Here is a 17,332-nt window from a genome sequence, read left to right as displayed (position 1 = left end):
TTGCCAAAAAGAATGATAATATCGACGGCCCCTACGTAAAGTACTCTATCTGCAAATCGGTTACTTTACAGGAGAGAGCATAGAAAATTTTTTCAACGTATTAGTTAGTAGTTCAAGTAGTTAGCGTTTTAGGAGTTTAATTCATTTCGAAAATTCAATGTAGACAGCGCCTTATACGCCTGAAAACTAGGCGTAATTTATTTTATATATATATATATATATATATATATATATATATATATATATATATATATATATATATATATATACTTTTTGTTCATTTAAATATTTGTAGATAATGGTCAGTTGATAACACCAAATATCTCAAAATTGAAAAAAATGTAGTTACGTAGGGCACATCGTCTACAAGGGGCGTTATTGCCAACTTTGAGAAACACTGTGTTAGAGCAATATTACAATTAAATATGATAAACAAATCTTCTGAGTGGGTGTACTGGCAAAAAACGTTAACACTAAAATCCCCGTTTGAATAATCCCTGTTATTTTAAGATTTTAGCCTGAATAAAATACCCATTACATATTGAACTTAAAAGTTGAATTTACTATTAAAACCACATATATATGACGTTTCAAACTACTTAGTGTATTTTTCCAGTTTACAGAATGTTGAAAACTTTATAATATGCATCATTCCGTCAAAATTCCATATTTTCCAGATTATGTTTTTGCCAGTACACCCACGATATTGTTTTGGTCATATTATTTTTTGACATCTCATCAAAGATGAAGAAGAATATGGAAGTCTGGGCATTTACGGGGCTGACGACCGTAACAGGCTGGTTTAAGTGATCACTTTACACACGTGTAACATTCACCAATTCTACCCATTATTGACAACCACACTATTCAAATTCTTGGAAGTTCCATATATATGAACCAATTTAGAAACTTTGTTCTTGAATCACTAGAACTTCACTAGAGACATCTATTGGTGAGATGTAAAGAAGCTTTTTTATTAAGCAGAAACTCTTATATTAGTATGTGAGATCCGAATCCTGGATTATAATCACACACATGAGAAACGCCAGAAAATACCATTTTCATTTTTATTATTAAGCTTATAATTTGACCAGATAATTTATTATTATTAAGCTTATAATTTGACCAGATAATTTATTACAAAAAAAAATAAAAAAATTTGTTTTGGTCAGTTTTGGCAGTTGCTTGTGATATGTTAAAATTGACCACAAAAAATATATAAAGTGAACAATAGAAGCACTTTGTATGCAGTGAAACCTCCATCTATTGTTCCTCAAATAATCGTTTTCCTGGATGTGTTTATTTCTTCTGCCCCCAATTCATTTCATACAAAAATAGATTGCATCAATTTGTGCTACGCTGCATATTTGATATATTTTGTCTGTGTTTTTTACATTCTTCTCAATTTTTTCAATTTTTTTACTTTCGATGACAATATTCCAACGTGTGTATAGAAACTATGGAAAGCTTGTGTGATGCAAGATTGACGAATACAGCAGAAGAGGTCGATATTGATGAAGAGGAGCCGAAGAGGATCATTTTCAGAGGCATGCACACTCTTCGAAAGATTAAAAACTTTCTACTATGCACATTCAATAACTGATGCTGAAAAAAATATTATTTGCAAAGCCGAAAAGATTATTTGCAAAGCCGCTTTGAGTGTCAGAAATGAAGACCACCAAAGAGATGGGTTGATAGTTGAGAATCGACATCGCAGGAGGCTACCTCTTAAAAATAGGCCACAAGGCCTACAAGATGAAGAAGAAGAAAGCCGAAAATATACTGTTGATTAACAGAAATAAAACATTAAAAAACAAATATCAATACATGACAGATTATTTACAATGCAAGAAACTTGAATATTTTTTTTGGTTCTGTTCAGCTTTGTATAATTTTTTAAAAATAAATACATTTATTTCATTCAAAAATTGTTATTTTTTTTCAGAATTGTAACCTACAAATGGTTATGTAGATTGGGAGAATGTTATCTTTACTCGGTCGTATCTCCTATGTATTGACTTCTTAATCCCGCTTTCGTTTATTTCAATAGGTCCCTTTAAAAACGATAGATAGAGGTTTCACTGTTGTATGAGGAGATGCATGAACGTGGAAGAGGCAAAGGCGGCGTGATGGTTAGTTAGTTATTTTTAAGATTTCATGAAAAAATTTTCATGTAAAAAGAACCCACTCCCCAGAGAAAGTCGGCCACCAATTATTATACTCCCGGAAAGGTGACTAAGTTTATAAGAACTTACCCGATGATTTGTCATTTAAAATAACAAATAAATGCTTTACCTCTTTGACATTTCATATAAAATATTTGTTTTTAAACTAAAATTAAAATAACTAAGATACTTAAGTAAGGAATAGGTATTTCTTTGGATTCCCGTTCAGGACATGTATTTTCGCTTCATCTTTTTAAACTCCCCGGAAGACTTGCAGCCGTCCCGACAGACGCAGTACGTGACGCCTTCGTTGGTGATCTCGCTCAACGAAGTCTTGTTGAGGATGCGCAGGTGCCGCTTCAGGTGGCGATTCAACTCCGTGATGTTTCGGCAGCGGTGGCAGCATATGGTGCAAGGATAGAGTCTGACCTGAAAGCAGGAAAGATGCAAGGCTGAGATAAGCTTTATCGAGAAAATTAAGAAAGATGTGCTGACACGGTTTGGATATCGCTTATCCTTTCAACAATGTCATAAATCAAAAAACTTAATTTTTCAGGAGATTTTATAGTTTAAAAATATAATCAAATTTAAATAAATATCAAGCCAAATCACTTGATATAGCCAATTGAACTTTTTCTGTGCAACAGATCTTTTTAGGTAAAACCTGAAGGTTTTTCTCCATTAGCAAAATATTTGGTATATTTAAAAAATAATTAAACAATAGCTCTTCTTCAAAATGCAAAAACAACACTTTCTGCCCTATATGTAGCGGGTAAATATTAAGTTAAAAATATGCCGCTTTTGCTGGAATATAGTACATTTTCTGGGCATTCCGAAAACATGCACAACCGAAAATTGACAATTTTTGATATATGACGTTGTTGAAAGGAGTGAGCGATATCACAAGCGACTGCGAAAACTGACCAAAACAATATCGTGGGTGTACTGGCAAAAAACTGGAAAATGTGCATTTTGACTTAATGATGCAGTATTATAAAGTTTTCAACGTTCTATAAACTGGCAAAATACACTAAGTAGTTTGAAATAAGCGGAGGGCTGATCACCTTTCCTTCATGTGTTAATTATCAAGATAACAATGTGTTTATATGATGCAGTGCCCTATGCACCATTGGGGTGCGGATAAGGGTTAGAGAGAGAGTTTGTATGAAAAGATGCATGAATGTGGGAGAATGTTTGCAAAGACAGAGTGGTGTGGCGTTGTATTCTCTCTGGTTAGTTAGTAAGTAACTAACCAGAGAGAATACAACGCCACACCACTCTGTCTTTGCAAACATTCTCCCACATTCATGCATCTTTTCATACACACTCTCTCTCTAACCCTTATCCGCACCCCAATGGTGCATAGGGCACTGCATCATATAAACACATTGGTAAGTTAGGAGTCTGACCTTCATGTGCGTCAGCTCGTGCTGCTTGAGGTACTTGGGCAGCTTGCAGGTGAAGGCGCACTGCGGGCAAGCGTACGGCTTCTCGTCCGTGTGGATGAACATGTGCTTCCTCAAGTTGCTCTTGTCGGGCGTGCAGTAGTCGCACAGGTCGCACTGGATGAGCTTGTTGGCGATCTCGTCCATGAACTTGGGACGCTTGTTGTACATCCGGCGCTTGCGCTCCATCTCCGCCGGGTGCGCCACCTGGATGATGTAGAAGTCCTCGTCTTCCTCGTCCTCCGAGTCCAGGTCGTAGAGGAGGGACGCCGGATTGACGTCGTAGTCCTCGGGCTCGAGCTGTAGAGTTGAAACATCACGTTTTAACGGAAGTATTTTGAGCGTGTCGAAATATCCAGTACCCTTAGAACATGGGTGGCCAACCTTTTCAGCAGCCGGGCCAAATTTTGGAAATGAGATATCCTACCGGGCCGTAAAACAAAATTTCTTTTATTATTCAAAGCAAATGATAAATATGTACATCTATTGTTTTTTTAAAGAAGATATAACAAAAATGATAATCAAACATATTTATTAGATTAGAGTTAGGAAATATTAAAAATAAACAAAATAAAATAAATTTTTGTGAGAAGTCTGATTTTGTTTGTCAGAACTAAGTGCATTTTTCCAAATGATTCAAATCAAACAATTTTGGCACGGGTCGTGAATGTTAACACGAATATTGGTATATGGAAGAAATTGTCATAGAGAGATACTTCCATATATGGGATACGATACGAACTGCGCACGATGAAATGTTCTTTTGGTGGTTTTATGCACACTTAAAGAAAAAATGTGTGGTATGCTCTGCGGGCCACAAGAAGACACCCAGCGGGCCCCATGCGGCCCGCGGGCCGCGGGTTGGCCACCCTTGCCTCAGAAGGATTGTTCCCGGGAAATTATAGATACCTTGTATTTATTTAGATTGGCAGTGACAGGTATATTGAAAGCTTTTAAATGTAAATTCACAGTAAAATCGGATACAATTTTATATTGTTTCACATTTTCAATAAATTTCGCAACTTTGTTCGAAAAAAAAAATGCTTAGCAAGAGCAGATCTGTCAGGAAGCCTAGATGCTTCTGTATCAGATCTGGGCATGCGGTGGGACAGCTTTCAATATTATAGATACCTCAACAGAAACAAACTTGTAATATGAAAAATGGAGTAAGGAAGTCTGGGCATTTTTTTTATTTTAAATTTCACTATCACTATAAGTTTTATCACTATTTCTTAAAATAAAATAAAACGCAAAATTAAATGCAAAATAAAAGTTCTTACCTTGATGATTTTTTCCTCGGAATCCTCGTGAGGCACAAGAATGGTGATCATGCCTTGCGAATTGAAGTCGTCCGTATTGATTACTGGCTTTATATCCTCTTCCTCTTCTTCGTCCAGAGTCTCAATTGTTGGATCGTCCAAGTTGTCCTCCGTGGAGTGGTCGTCTGAAGAATCCTCGGCTCTTGAAGTGTCCAATCTCTCTTCCTTCATGGGATATTCCGAGGAGTTTTCAACCGAATCCTCCATCATGGCTTCCAGCGTCTTCTCCAAGGATTTTTCGGCAGGGCTTAAAACAAAACACATATAAATAAAAAACAAGTTTCAAAATAATTTTCTGAGGTATCTATCTCTACATAGAATAAAATAACAACTATGTAATTTTTTCCACATTAATTTTATTTGACCAGCAACCGGGTTTCATCATAACCGACATCACCAGACTGGTGTGAGGCTAGACAAAATTCAGTGTTACATGCACAACAAGGCAGGAGTTGAAAACCATAATTTTATATAATTTTTCTGACAAATAAATTTAAATTGATTGAGTTTAAGTATTGTATTATGATAATAATTACATGTAAGTTATGGTAGAGGTTTAAGGCATGATTTTATATAATTTTATGTTAGAAATGAATTTTGTATCTCTACATGAGAGAGTACAGGTATTATCCTTGGCTTTACCCGACCGAGTTTCTCCAGGGTATGCTTGGCTACAATAGTTTAGAGACTAGAAGGATGTGTATTTGATTAGGTATTTTTATCTATTGTTGCGCGGTATGATCGATATTCCTAAAATTATGCGGAGCATCGGTCTGTATGTTCCCGATAGTTACCTAAGACAGCGGCGGCATAGATTGTTTCCCATTCCTATATACAGGACCAACCTGCCGATGGTTATGCCTGTGGAAAGAGCTACCACTATGCTGAACAATATCACAATGGATTTTATTTGATTTTTTTATAGAAAAAGAAATATTTGTGTTTTTATTATTCACAAAAATACTTCAATTTCATACTATTTCTGTAAGCCTAAGCGGCTCATTATTAAAAATAGGTTCAAATTGTGGTAGAGTCCGTTCGAACCCGGAAACCCTTACTCAAGTCTCCGCAACACTAACCACGAGACCATAACCCGACACATATTGTTCTGTTCCATGTGTCTGAGGGGGTTTTCTGAAGCAGGATTCTTCTTTAACTTTAACAAGAGTTACTTACTTTGTAATTTATATTTTGAATACATACGCCTTAAATGTAATAATAATAATAATTTGGATAATTTGTACAGCGCCATTTTCGTAAACTACTACCTCAAGGGCGCTTATAAAAACATGGATAATAATAATAATAGGATGATGATGATAATGATATACAAAAAATAAATGGATTAAAACGTCGTCAATCGGTCTCGGGCCGTCGAGTCTGGAGCGGGGAAAAGATGAGCCGACAAATTAAGTTTGTAATGTAAAAATTAATTATTGAATAAATTGAATTGAAATAAATAATGATCTAAATTACCCAAATATTTAAGGATAAAATAGTTTTAAACAAAAACTTTCATGAACATATTACTAGAAATATGGATAAAATAAGACTGCCATTTTTGAAAAAAACTGAATCACAAAAGTGTTTAATGTATAAGGGTTTGAAAATGTATGATGAGATGCCTGAATGTATGAAGAATGAAATGAGTCTGAAAGAATTTAAAATGAATATTTTGTTTACTGTAATATGATGTAAATTAAGTGTAAATAATAGTTTGCACAAAATGTAATATTAGCTAACTAATTATTTTTTTTTTTTTGAAATGTCTACTACTATCATCACACCATTCCTCTGTAGGAACGTGTCCACCATACTTTAACGTCCTGAGATAAAACCTTGTCATTTTCAATATCCATACATCTAATCACATGTGTACTCCAGTCGTTGAGACTTTGTAATACACACAACGCAAGCATGAACCAAGGGGCCGAGAAAGAAATATCATATTCAGTTATACTAAATGAAGAGCTGGATCAATAAAATAAGACGTTGAATGAAAAAAATGTGAAAATCTATAGATAGCGATTAGGCATTTAAACGCCTCTGGCTACCCTTCCATAATAGCATGGTGATTAGTACTGTTTGTGAATGAAAATATTGAAGTGTGATCTAGCATTCTTTAGCATTCAGCCTTAGAAATAATAAACCAATGATTTACAAAAACAATCATTAAAATCATGTGTACATTATATTAAATCATTAAAATAATCAAGTCCATTGAAAAATATATGTGAATAATGCTAACCTAAAATTCAAGTGAAATAAATGTACTTACTCTGCCATGTTGCGTGAATTTTAACTGCATTTTCGAAAAAACTTCGAAATGTTCAAAATTCAAATGTCAAAACAAAAGAGTCAAATATAAAACATTATTTGTTAAAATATCTTATCAAGTAGGCACTATTTCTGAATAATTTTATGTGGTAGGTACTAGTTTTGTAAATGAAATGTCAAATTAGTCGACTAGGCGGTAACTCAAATGATTCAAAATCATTATGAATTTAGCTGTATAAAAACATCCTAATTCAATTTAAAACCTAGACGCACGTCTCAATCAACGTATATTGTAAAATAATTACAAGTAAAAGAGCGTCAGCAATACGAAAACGCTGGAAAAATGACATTTGAACGAAGCGATGGATGCCAAGTACCTGCGCGTACAAAGAATAATACTGTACGATATTCGGAATAATTAATATCATACAAAACGCAAGGCATTTTATTATAAATCACACACATATATCTCACCTTTGCATCATTTTGCAGATAAAATCCAGGATATAGGAATACGAGGTTACACTGTATTTTATAACGTTCCTCCGCAGAAAGTAAAAATAAAAACGCGCAGCGTACCTACCCAGCTAACTGACTGGATTTTTTTAGACATCACTTCACAACAAGATGGCCGACGATTCTCGATGATTACCGAAGTTAAAGCGCTAACCAACTATATATATTTATATATGAAACTACTTGTTTTGTAATATTTTAGGTGCGTATTTTGGCTTAGTGATTTAAAAAAATAATAATCTTAGTTGTTACTTATTAATCTTAGATATTTTTTTAAATTTTATATTTATGACTGTCGGCTTCGGCAATCTTCGGACGGCCATGTTTAATTTACGACGATGTGCAAACTGCACCCTTGCGTCGCCGCGTCACTTTGTTAGCTCGCGTTACTCGAGTCCTGTGTGATTTTTTAACTAGCCCTCACTGAATACAGCGACTGTGTTTTATGGAAGAAAACTCGCAAATTGTCAGAAGCAGAGGAATGGACTACGCTTGGTGAGTTCAAATATCCATTTTGTGAATCATCAGCTAGAATATTTGGCATCTAGGCGGGGCTAATTATCGACTAGAAAGTGCCGGAATTCTCGACAAAAAGGGTTATCGCTTTACTCGGCCTAGTTCCGCGCATCATGTTATTAAATTGACCCTTCTGCCAAGTGCCGCGCTACATTCTTTCTCTCCTATTATAGATCGGACATAAGCATACAATAAAATGAATGCTTTGCCAAGTAAATTGCCTTTCCCGAAGTTTTTGTTACGTGTGGATAAAAAGGACAATGTTTGTTTTCGGTTGATTGTCAAAAAAAGTGACATTTATTGTCGTTTCGATTCGATAATCACTTTAAGATAAATTGCAGATATACTATCTTGTGTTGGACTCTCCCGTATGTAATATATTAGGTACTATACTAATGTACATCGCCATTGTCGACGCCATGAAGTTTTACTTGTTCTTTTACGATAATTATTGTATTTTCTGAACCCAAACAATCCGAACTTTTGATTTACCTCCGGAATGTAAACAAGACTGTCTCTAGATGTGCTGCTCTGATTTTATTGCGAAGATAATTCAATGCACACTAAACAATTTCAAGGTACACATAATTTTTTTTATATACATATTTATACACATAATATTATTTATTTATTTATTTATTTAATATGGTTAAAATTTTTTCACAATTTTTATTCACTTTCTAAACACTTCTAAACAGTTCTCTTCAAAAGAGAAACTGAGCTCTTGTGCTTGGAGAGGGACTTACACTTGTTTTACAAATTACTATTTATTTTTATTGAAATATTTTTTTTCTTTAGATTTTCAAACCCTTACCGCACCCCAATGGTGCATAGGGCACTGCTTCATATAAACGCAGTGTTATCTCGATCGATTACACATGAAGGAAAGGTGATCAGCCCTCCACTTCAGGTACCAGTCCAGTGTAATATTGAATAAATATTCGAGTGAAAAAATCACTTATATTTATTAAACCCCCCTGGGAATCGAACCCGGGACCTCCAGAACAGTAGCCGAGCATGCTGACCATTACACTACGGAGGCGGACATTAACATGATTCTTTAGATTAACATGTATAAAATATTTTTTTTTTTTAGCATTCAATTCTTCAATTTTTTTAATGTCTGTAGGAAGGTTGTTGAAGTACTTGGTTCCCAAATATTTAAAGTTCTATTGGAATTGCTTAGTATTGCATTTTCTTGAATGTTTAAAACGATAATTTTGTTGGATAGGTTTTTTTCTTCTTAAAATTACTTTTTAACCTTTCCAGGGGTATAATAATTTATGTCCAACTTTCTCTGCTAAGAGGGTTATTTTTACATTAAATATGTATTTTTCAAAAATAAAATCTATGTATTATGAAAAAAAAATGATACAAAAATAATTGAAATATTTTTTTTTGTCCGGTTGTGGTCGCGTGGTTAGTGTTGCGGACTCTTGAGTCAGAGGTTCTCGGTTCGAACCCACTGTACCACAATTTGATACCTATTTCTAATAATAAGCTGCTTAGGCTCACAGAAATAGTATGAAATTAAATATTTTTGTAAATAATAAAAACACAAATAATTCTCTTAAAAAAAAAAAAACTTTTTTAATGAGAATTTCGTAGTTGTACAGGAGAAAGTGACCAACTAACAATACGTAAAATGTTCAGGAGGGCTATTTAAGTCACTTTTGCTTGGCAAGAAAATAAACACCAATGCAGTTAGTCATTGCTAACAAGTCACTATATTATACTTCCAAGTTTAAAATCCTTTGGGATTTTTTCAGGGCAATATTAAGCTAGTAAGATATCAAATAGTCAATGATCACGTTTTTGTAAAAAATGCACTTGGTCACTTTCTCCTGTATGACTACGATTTGTAAAAATAAAATGAATACGATTGTAATGCGACTTCAATTATTCATCTTACAGATTAACTGACTGTCGAAACCGCAAGCCCCAACATGGATCATCCAATCAACATGGAGCACATCTCCTATCTCCAGCCGCACCTGTGCAACGATGACCCCCTCAACCTGAACACCAACTTCCAGAGGAACCTCTACTTGCAGCGCGGCCAGGAGACCTACATCCCGCACAAGCAGCAGGAAACCTACATGACCCAGAAGGTGCAGGGGGGCTACACGGCGCAGAAGGGCCAAGAGTCCTACATCGCCCAGAAAGGACACGTCTCCTACATCGCCACCAAGGGCCAGGCGTACATCGCCCAGAAGTCCCAGGACTCTTACATCGCCCAGAAGACCCAGGAGACGACCTACATCACCCAGAAACAGCAAGAGACTTACATCGCCCAAAAAGGACAAGAGACTTACATCGTGCCCAAGTTGCAAGAGACATATCTCATCCCCAAGGGGCAAGAGGCGTACTTAATACCCAAAACTCAGGAGTCCTACATCATCCCTAAAACTCAAGAATACATTGTCCCCAAAACTCAAGAGTACATCGTCCCCAAAACTCAAGAGTACATCGTTCCTAAAACTCAGGAGTCTTACATCACAAAAGAAACGGATATCTCCACCACTTCGAGGATCTTTCAAGCTTCCTACATAATCCCGAAACAGCAGGAGGAATCGTACATTTTAAAATCTCCGGACACGTATCAGCTGATCCCCAAATCCCAAGAGACGTATTTGCCATCCAAGGATCAGGAGATATATCTCGTGCCCAAATCCCAGTCTTACATTATCCCGAAAACTCAGGAGACGTACATCCCTCCTAAGAGCCAGGATGCGTACATCATTCCCAAGACCCAGTCTTACATTTTGCCCAAAGAGCAGGAGACCTACATCATTCCCAAGCAGCAGGATTACATGACCAAAGTCCAGGACGCGTACTTACAGAAGGACCAAACTGCCGAGATGATACAGAAAGACATAGACGGGCTGTGCAACTACGAGAGGCGGCAGGAAGACTACTACCTCATCCAGGTCACGGTGGCCGACCAGGAACAGGTGGAGAAGGCCATGGACAAGCAGGTGGAGGAGCAGCTCAACCTGCAGCAGCTCCACGTCTCCCACGGGAAGATGATGAAGGAGGACATCAACCTGGCGCAGCTGGCCGTGGAGAACGACAAGGTCACGCAGACAAAGCCCATCTCCTGCGACGAGTGCTCCTACAGCTGCAGGTACCCCAGCTCTCTGAAGAAGCACAAGAAGAACTGCCACACCAAGGGCGCCGGTTTTTCCTGCAAGGTGTGCAACTACGCGTGCGGCAAGAAGAGAGATCTCAAACACCACGAGCTGTCTCATAGGCGGTGGCGCAGGTACGCCTGCGACCAGTGCGACTACCGCTTCCAGTCGCAGAGCAAGCTGGAGATCCACAAGCTCAAGCACACGCGCGCCAAGCCCTTCACCTGCAACGCCTGCAGCCAGCCCTTCCAGAAGCTGGACGACCTCATGACGCACAGCACCATCCATGCGGAGGGCAAGCCCCTCGTGCACTGCGAGGAGTGCGGCTTCTTCTGCTTCCAGCAGTACGAGATGGAGAATCACAAGCTCTCGCACGAGCAGGAGAAGAAGTTCCCCTGCGCCGTGTGCGGCCTGCGCTTCCGCTACCAGGTCACGCTCAACGGCCACATGAAGAAGCACGAGGAGCGAAAGGTCTACGGCTGCAACCAGTGCAGCTACACCACCAGCAAGGTCTTCTACCTCAAGAACCACATGAAGGGCCACATGTTCAACAAGAAGCCCGGCAGCTTCGTCCGCAAGAAGAAGCCCTCCTCTAAAATAGTGAACAAGGTCAAGTCTGTCGACCGGCCCTACGAGTGTGACAAGTGCGGCTTCGCCAGCAAGCGCAAGTTCAACCTGCAGACCCACATGAAGATCCACGACCCCCCCTCGGGCGAGACCTTCTTCTGCCCCGAGTGCAACTACAATTCCACCAAGGAGCGGAACCTCAAGAAGCATCTGCTCATTCACAGCGAACAGAACCAGCCCATCGTCTGCACGCTCTGCGGGTATTCTTGCAAGACCGCCGCCGTCTTGCGGAAGCACAAGTTCTCCATTCACGACATCGAAGAGGAGGAACCTCCGGAAGCCGTCAAAGGAGAACCGTTCGAGGAAGTGGAAGAGAAGTTTGGCGCCAAGAAGAAGGTGTCCATCGGCATTCAGACGGATCCCGTGCCCGAGAGCGATGACGACGACGACGATTCCGACGCCAAGGCGCCCGAGGAGACGGACGAGAAGCCGATTAAGAGAACCAGGGCCCCGGGACCCCGGATAGTGACCTGCGAGGAGTGCTCCTACTCCTGCCGGTACCCCAGCACCCTCAAGCGACACATGAAGAGCGTTCACACCCAGCAGAACACCTTCACCTGCAAGGTGTGCAACTACGCCTGCGGGAAGAAGAGAGATCTCAAACACCACGAGCTCATGCATCGGCGGTTGAGAAGATACGCGTGTGACCAATGCGACTACCGCTTCCAATCTCAAAGTAAACTCGAGATACACAAACTGAAGCATGCCCAAGCCAAGCCCTTCTCCTGCAGCGTCTGCGGCCTGAGCTTCCCCAAGCTGGCCGAGCTCAAGATGCACAACTACGTACACGCCCAGGGCAAGCAGATCATCTCCTGCGATGAGTGCGGATACATATGCACGCAGATGTACGACATGGAAAACCACAAAGTCGTACACGCTCATGAAAAACGCTTCGCTTGTCCAGAATGCGGACTCAGATTCAACTACCAAGTCACCCTCAACGGCCACATGAAAAAGCACGCGATGAAAAAGTTATTCGCATGCAATCTCTGCAGTTTCGTCGGGACCAAGATGTTCTATCTCAAAAAGCACGTTCTATCGCATTACGAAGAGAAGAAAACCAGTTGCGACTTGTGCGGGTTCACTCCGAAAAACCCGACTCCCACCGCATTGAAATTACACATGCAAACGCACTCCTCCGTCAAACCGTTCTCCTGCCACTTGTGTGCGTTCACGTGCCGGTCCAAATCCAACCTCCGCACGCACATGAAAAAGCACACCAGGCCGCAAGCCGAGAAATCAAACTTATTCTCTTGCACGCAATGCAAATACCAATCCACAAAATCGAAGAATTTCAAACTCCACTTACTTATACACAGAGAAGACGAGCCGTTTGGTTGCGACGAATGCGGGTACACTTGTAAACTCCCGAGTTATTTAAAATCTCATAAATTGACGCACGCGGCCGTAAAACCTTTCCCTTGCGACGAATGCACCAAAAGCTACCGGACCGCGTTTGATTTAAAGGTCCACAAGATGATCCACAGACCTGATCCCTTCGCTTGCGACGAATGCGACTTCAACACCAATTGCTTCACGAACTTGTACAAGCATAAAAAGACGCACATCGCCGCCGCCAAGGTGATCAAAGCTCCCAGCCTGGACTTGCAGCAGCTGGACATCCAAGAGATGACCATCCAGCAGCAGGACGAGATCCACGTCCAGAGTGAACTCTTGCAGAGCCATCTGCAGGTGGAAGGCCTGCACCATCCCGTGGACATACAAGTCCACACTCTGCACCCCGACGGCACGCTGCAACTAGAATCTCTGAGCAGTTCCTTGCTTCATCACGGCTGAACATAGTTTAGGACCTTACTGAGACATTTTACATTAAAATCGTCTGATATTTTACTTATGTCGGTACCTAGCTTATCGCAATCATGTCACCACATGAGAAAAATCAATTCAAAACTCTCCTTATCATTCATTGTTCACTTTGTGTAATACCACTTAACTTTACACAAAGTGAACGATGAATGATAAGGAGTGTTATATGTATTACCATAACGCTTGGAAGCGTCTTTTACATGCTGTTGGTAGAGAGCGGGAGACGCTTATAAGCGTTCTGTTTGCTTACTTTTGGTAGAGCGCGAGAGACGCCCGCAAATATTGTACAGATGGGAACTGCGTTTGCGATTACTTGTGATTAGTATACTGAGAGTTGGACGCAGACTGTCCGAGCATAATTTGGGCCGGGGTTGATAAAAAAACTGCCCGACAACAATGTGTCAAGTAAAATCTCAACTCGCGATTGACTGACAAAGTTTTATCAATCATGCGCTTCTGATTTTTCTTCTTTGTCTTTCTATAGATCTGGGGATCTGTCTGTGAATCTGCCGCCTGTTACTCGACTGTTATCGACTGCCAGCTATCTCTCCACCTTTTGGAGGTCTGCCTGGGGGTCTACGTTGTTCAGGGTTTCCTTGAAGGCCGATACGTGAAAGTCTGCCTTCTGATATTCTGTTTACATGCTTATTCCAGTATCCCCACCTCACGATATCTTCCGTCTTACACATGTTCTGGATATCAATGTTTCTTACGTGGTCTCGCAATGTGTTTGCAGCCATAGATGGGAGAGTTCTCACAGATTCCAAGTCAAGATTTTGTTCTAGAAGCATCTACCCTTTCCTCGATATATTATGCCCATTGTTCGAATGTGTGATGCGTGATGATAAAAATTTGATAAAGAAATCATCGGCGTTGACCCGTTTTTGGGTGAAAAAATTCTTAATTGACTCTAAGCAGAAAATTTACCAATGTGATCAACGATCAACATTATTTATAAGGCTAGCTGTGCGTTTGTTGATTAGCCTTATTTCGTGCAAGCTAGAAAGCAATACTTTGAAAGTCTGATCCTCCCTTTCTCTCGTGGTGATATAATCCAATACATATTGGGTATCGGTACATTTCCTTGCAATTTCGAATGGTGGTGTGTATTGCCGTATTGACTGCAGAGGGAATAACTGGCATTTTTACCCATCAAAGACCCGTTTGTCCGATTTAATTAGAATGTAGATACACCCCTGTGCCTAGTACGGCAGTACAATTACTCTACGATTCTTAAGTGATTAGGTTAAGTGATTAGTGAATTAGATTCCTAGCTATACAAGCATTTAATACAGAGATTCTCATCGCTTCTACTAGATAGATAAATACGAGAAAAGTATCATTTTTGCTATTTATTTTTTAACACGTTGACTGCCAACCATGAGATAACTCGTAAATTGCGTTCTTTGCTATAGGACGCCGACTAGGAGTTATCTCCTACTGTGTTTACTTGCCATATTCCTGCAGCTACGATAAAATTCCTAGTATATCAGTGCTAATATGGATAGATGGCGCTTGGGAAGAGAACAAAACATCAATGCTGGCTTAAACAAACAGAAAAATTATTTATTTTAACTGCAGACAGTTGGTAGAATTCCATATTGAATTGTTGGGTAATATATCCAAAATAAAACAAGGTTTGACGGATTGAATTCTACATTTATTTATGTATATGTTAATACGTGACGCGTTTCGTCTTCTTGAACATCAAACACTTGATAATGTCCTAAGAAGAGGAAACGCGTCACGTATTAACATATACATAAATAAATGTAGAATTCAATCCTACAAACCTTGTTTTATTTTGGATATATTACCCAACAATTGAACAGAAAATTTATTAATAAATGAATATAAAATATAATTATGTACAGTTGTACCTCTCAAAACGATAAATCACATAACGAACAAGTAGCATTTCGCATAATGAGCTACAGAAAAAGGGCAAGTCCCTTTTTCGCAACATTCACTTGCGGTCTGGGATTTCTGCGCCAGTCGAAACAAAACATGTTCGCTTAACGGGTAAGATTCTGGAATGAATTACACTCGTTATGAGAGGTTCCACTGCACTATAATCAGAGTTTTTAATAATATAATATGATAAATGAAATCGGCTTTTTAGACCGGAATTCTGAAAATCGCCGTGGCAGTCAACGTGTTAGTTGTGATCTTCATCGGTGATCGTATAAATAATATATCAAAATTTTTACTTAGTTTTTAAATATTTATCAATAATTATGTGTTCTCTTCTTGACGATTTCAATTGTAACTTAGCTTTTTGGCAAACAAATATGTACACACATTTTATATAGATTTTTTTATGTCTAATTTTTTTCTATCGTTATTTTTTATGAACGATACAACAGCAGAATGGATATGTCGCTCACTCCTTTCAAGAACGTCATAAATCAAACAACTTGATTTTTCTAAATATATATATATATATATATATATATATATATATATATATATATATATACATATATATATATATATATACATATATATATATATATATATATATATATATATATATATATATATATATATATATATATATATATATATATATATATATATATATATATATATATATATACATTTTATATAGATTTTTTTATGTCTAATTTTTTTCTATCGTTATTTTTTATGAACGATACAACAGCAGAATGGATATGTCTCTCACTCCTTTCAAGAACGTCATAAATCAAAAAACTTGATTTTTCTATATATATATATATATATATATATATATATATATATATATATATATATATATATATATATATATATTCCGAATCCCGCCCCAGTCCCAAAGGTGACGAACTAGAGAGGTTCCACTGTATTATGGTAGATGTCATACTTGTTTTTATTTTATCTTAATTTCAGTATTATTTTAAGCGAATATATTCAAAGTTACATGAAGCGAAACAAATTCTAAATTAAATTCCATCAAATATGTAGTTTACAAAAACAAAATATTATAAGTATTTTAAATATGAAAATAAATTGTGCAATGATTTTGAGAGCTGAAGTATGTTAAGGTTTTTATAGTTTTTTTTGGTGGAAATTATTTTGTATATAATGAATTTAAAAAGGCTACTAAGGATAGTGACTGTTTCCCATTTTTTTAGGGAAATTATTATAAGAAATATATAATTTTTTTAATCGGAATGTTTTATATTTTGTTTTAGAATAACGTGGCTTGTCTATAGTCTGTGTCAGCGTCTATGCCCCAACCGGGAATATAAAACACCTACTCTCTATTTCAATTTATATAAATGAGGTATTTTGTAATTCTGGTTGCGGTTTACGATGTTTATTCAACAGTAAAATGTAATTTTTAAAGTGTCAACTTGATGAAACACGTATCGTTCTTCCCTCTTTTTATGAAAGAAGATGATAGTCTGAGCATCCCAGGGCTTACGACCTGGCATTTAATAATAATAATAAATTTGGATAACTTATATAGCGCCATTTTCGTAAAATACTACCTCGAGGGCGCTTCA

At 38.0% G+C, this 17,332-nt stretch overlaps 2 protein-coding genes across 6 annotated transcripts; one reads left to right on the top strand and one right to left on the bottom strand.

Moving 5' to 3' along the window:
- Positions 1–2,144: 2,144 nt before the first annotated feature.
- On the bottom strand, positions 2,145–8,063 carry LOC148300936 (uncharacterized). 2 transcript variants are annotated; one of them, XM_088274108.1, is made up of 4 exons: positions 7,681–8,063; positions 4,891–5,176; positions 3,575–3,910; positions 2,145–2,594 (listed from the first exon to the last, which is right to left on the bottom strand). In XM_088274108.1, exons 1-4 carry the CDS (start codon positions 7,689–7,691, stop codon positions 2,391–2,393), a joined length of 837 nt encoding a protein of 278 aa, XP_088130234.1. In that variant the 5' UTR covers positions 7,692–8,063; the 3' UTR covers positions 2,145–2,390. The 2 variants fall into 2 exon arrangements, with proteins under 2 accessions (XP_088130234.1, XP_088130235.1); XM_088274109.1 differs by lacking the exon at positions 7,681–8,063 and adding an exon at positions 7,208–7,338.
- Positions 8,064–8,083: 20 nt separating this feature from the next.
- LOC148300935 (uncharacterized) lies at positions 8,084–15,385 on the top strand. 4 transcript variants are annotated; one of them, XM_088274103.1, is made up of 3 exons: positions 8,085–8,217; positions 9,037–9,148; positions 10,153–15,379. In XM_088274103.1, the coding sequence occupies exon 3, from the start codon at positions 10,185–10,187 to the stop codon at positions 13,791–13,793; it is 3,609 nt and encodes a 1,202-aa protein (XP_088130229.1). In that variant the 5' UTR covers positions 8,085–8,217; positions 9,037–9,148; positions 10,153–10,184; the 3' UTR covers positions 13,794–15,379. The 4 variants fall into 4 exon arrangements, with proteins under 4 accessions (XP_088130233.1, XP_088130229.1, XP_088130231.1 ...); XM_088274105.1 differs by lacking the exon at positions 8,085–8,217 and adding an exon at positions 8,446–8,816; XM_088274107.1 differs by lacking the exon at positions 9,037–9,148 and having other exon boundaries at positions 8,084–8,217; positions 10,153–15,385.
- Positions 15,386–17,332: the final 1,947 nt, after the last annotated feature.

Source organism: Brachycentrus maculatus, unplaced genomic scaffold, assembly GCF_059751285.1.
Source record: "Brachycentrus maculatus isolate JH-2025_06_01 unplaced genomic scaffold, ASM5975128v1 h1tg000633l, whole genome shotgun sequence".
NCBI classification, from domain to species: domain Eukaryota; kingdom Metazoa; phylum Arthropoda; class Insecta; order Trichoptera; family Brachycentridae; genus Brachycentrus; species Brachycentrus maculatus.
This window is presented reverse-complemented; position numbering and strand designations above follow the sequence as displayed.

Coding starts and splice junctions, on each gene's coding strand:
- LOC148300936 (XM_088274108.1), bottom strand. Junction 3,911..4,890: donor CCGAGGAAAAAATCATCAAG/GTAAGAACTTTT, acceptor TCAACTCTACAG/CTCGAGCCCGAGGACTACGA. Junction 2,595..3,574: donor ACGAGCTGACGCACATGAAG/GTCAGACTCCTA, acceptor TCCTGCTTTCAG/GTCAGACTCTATCCTTGCAC.
- LOC148300935 (XM_088274107.1), top strand. CDS start 10,185: ATGGATCATCCAATCAACATGGAGCACATCTCCTATCTCCAGCCGCAC.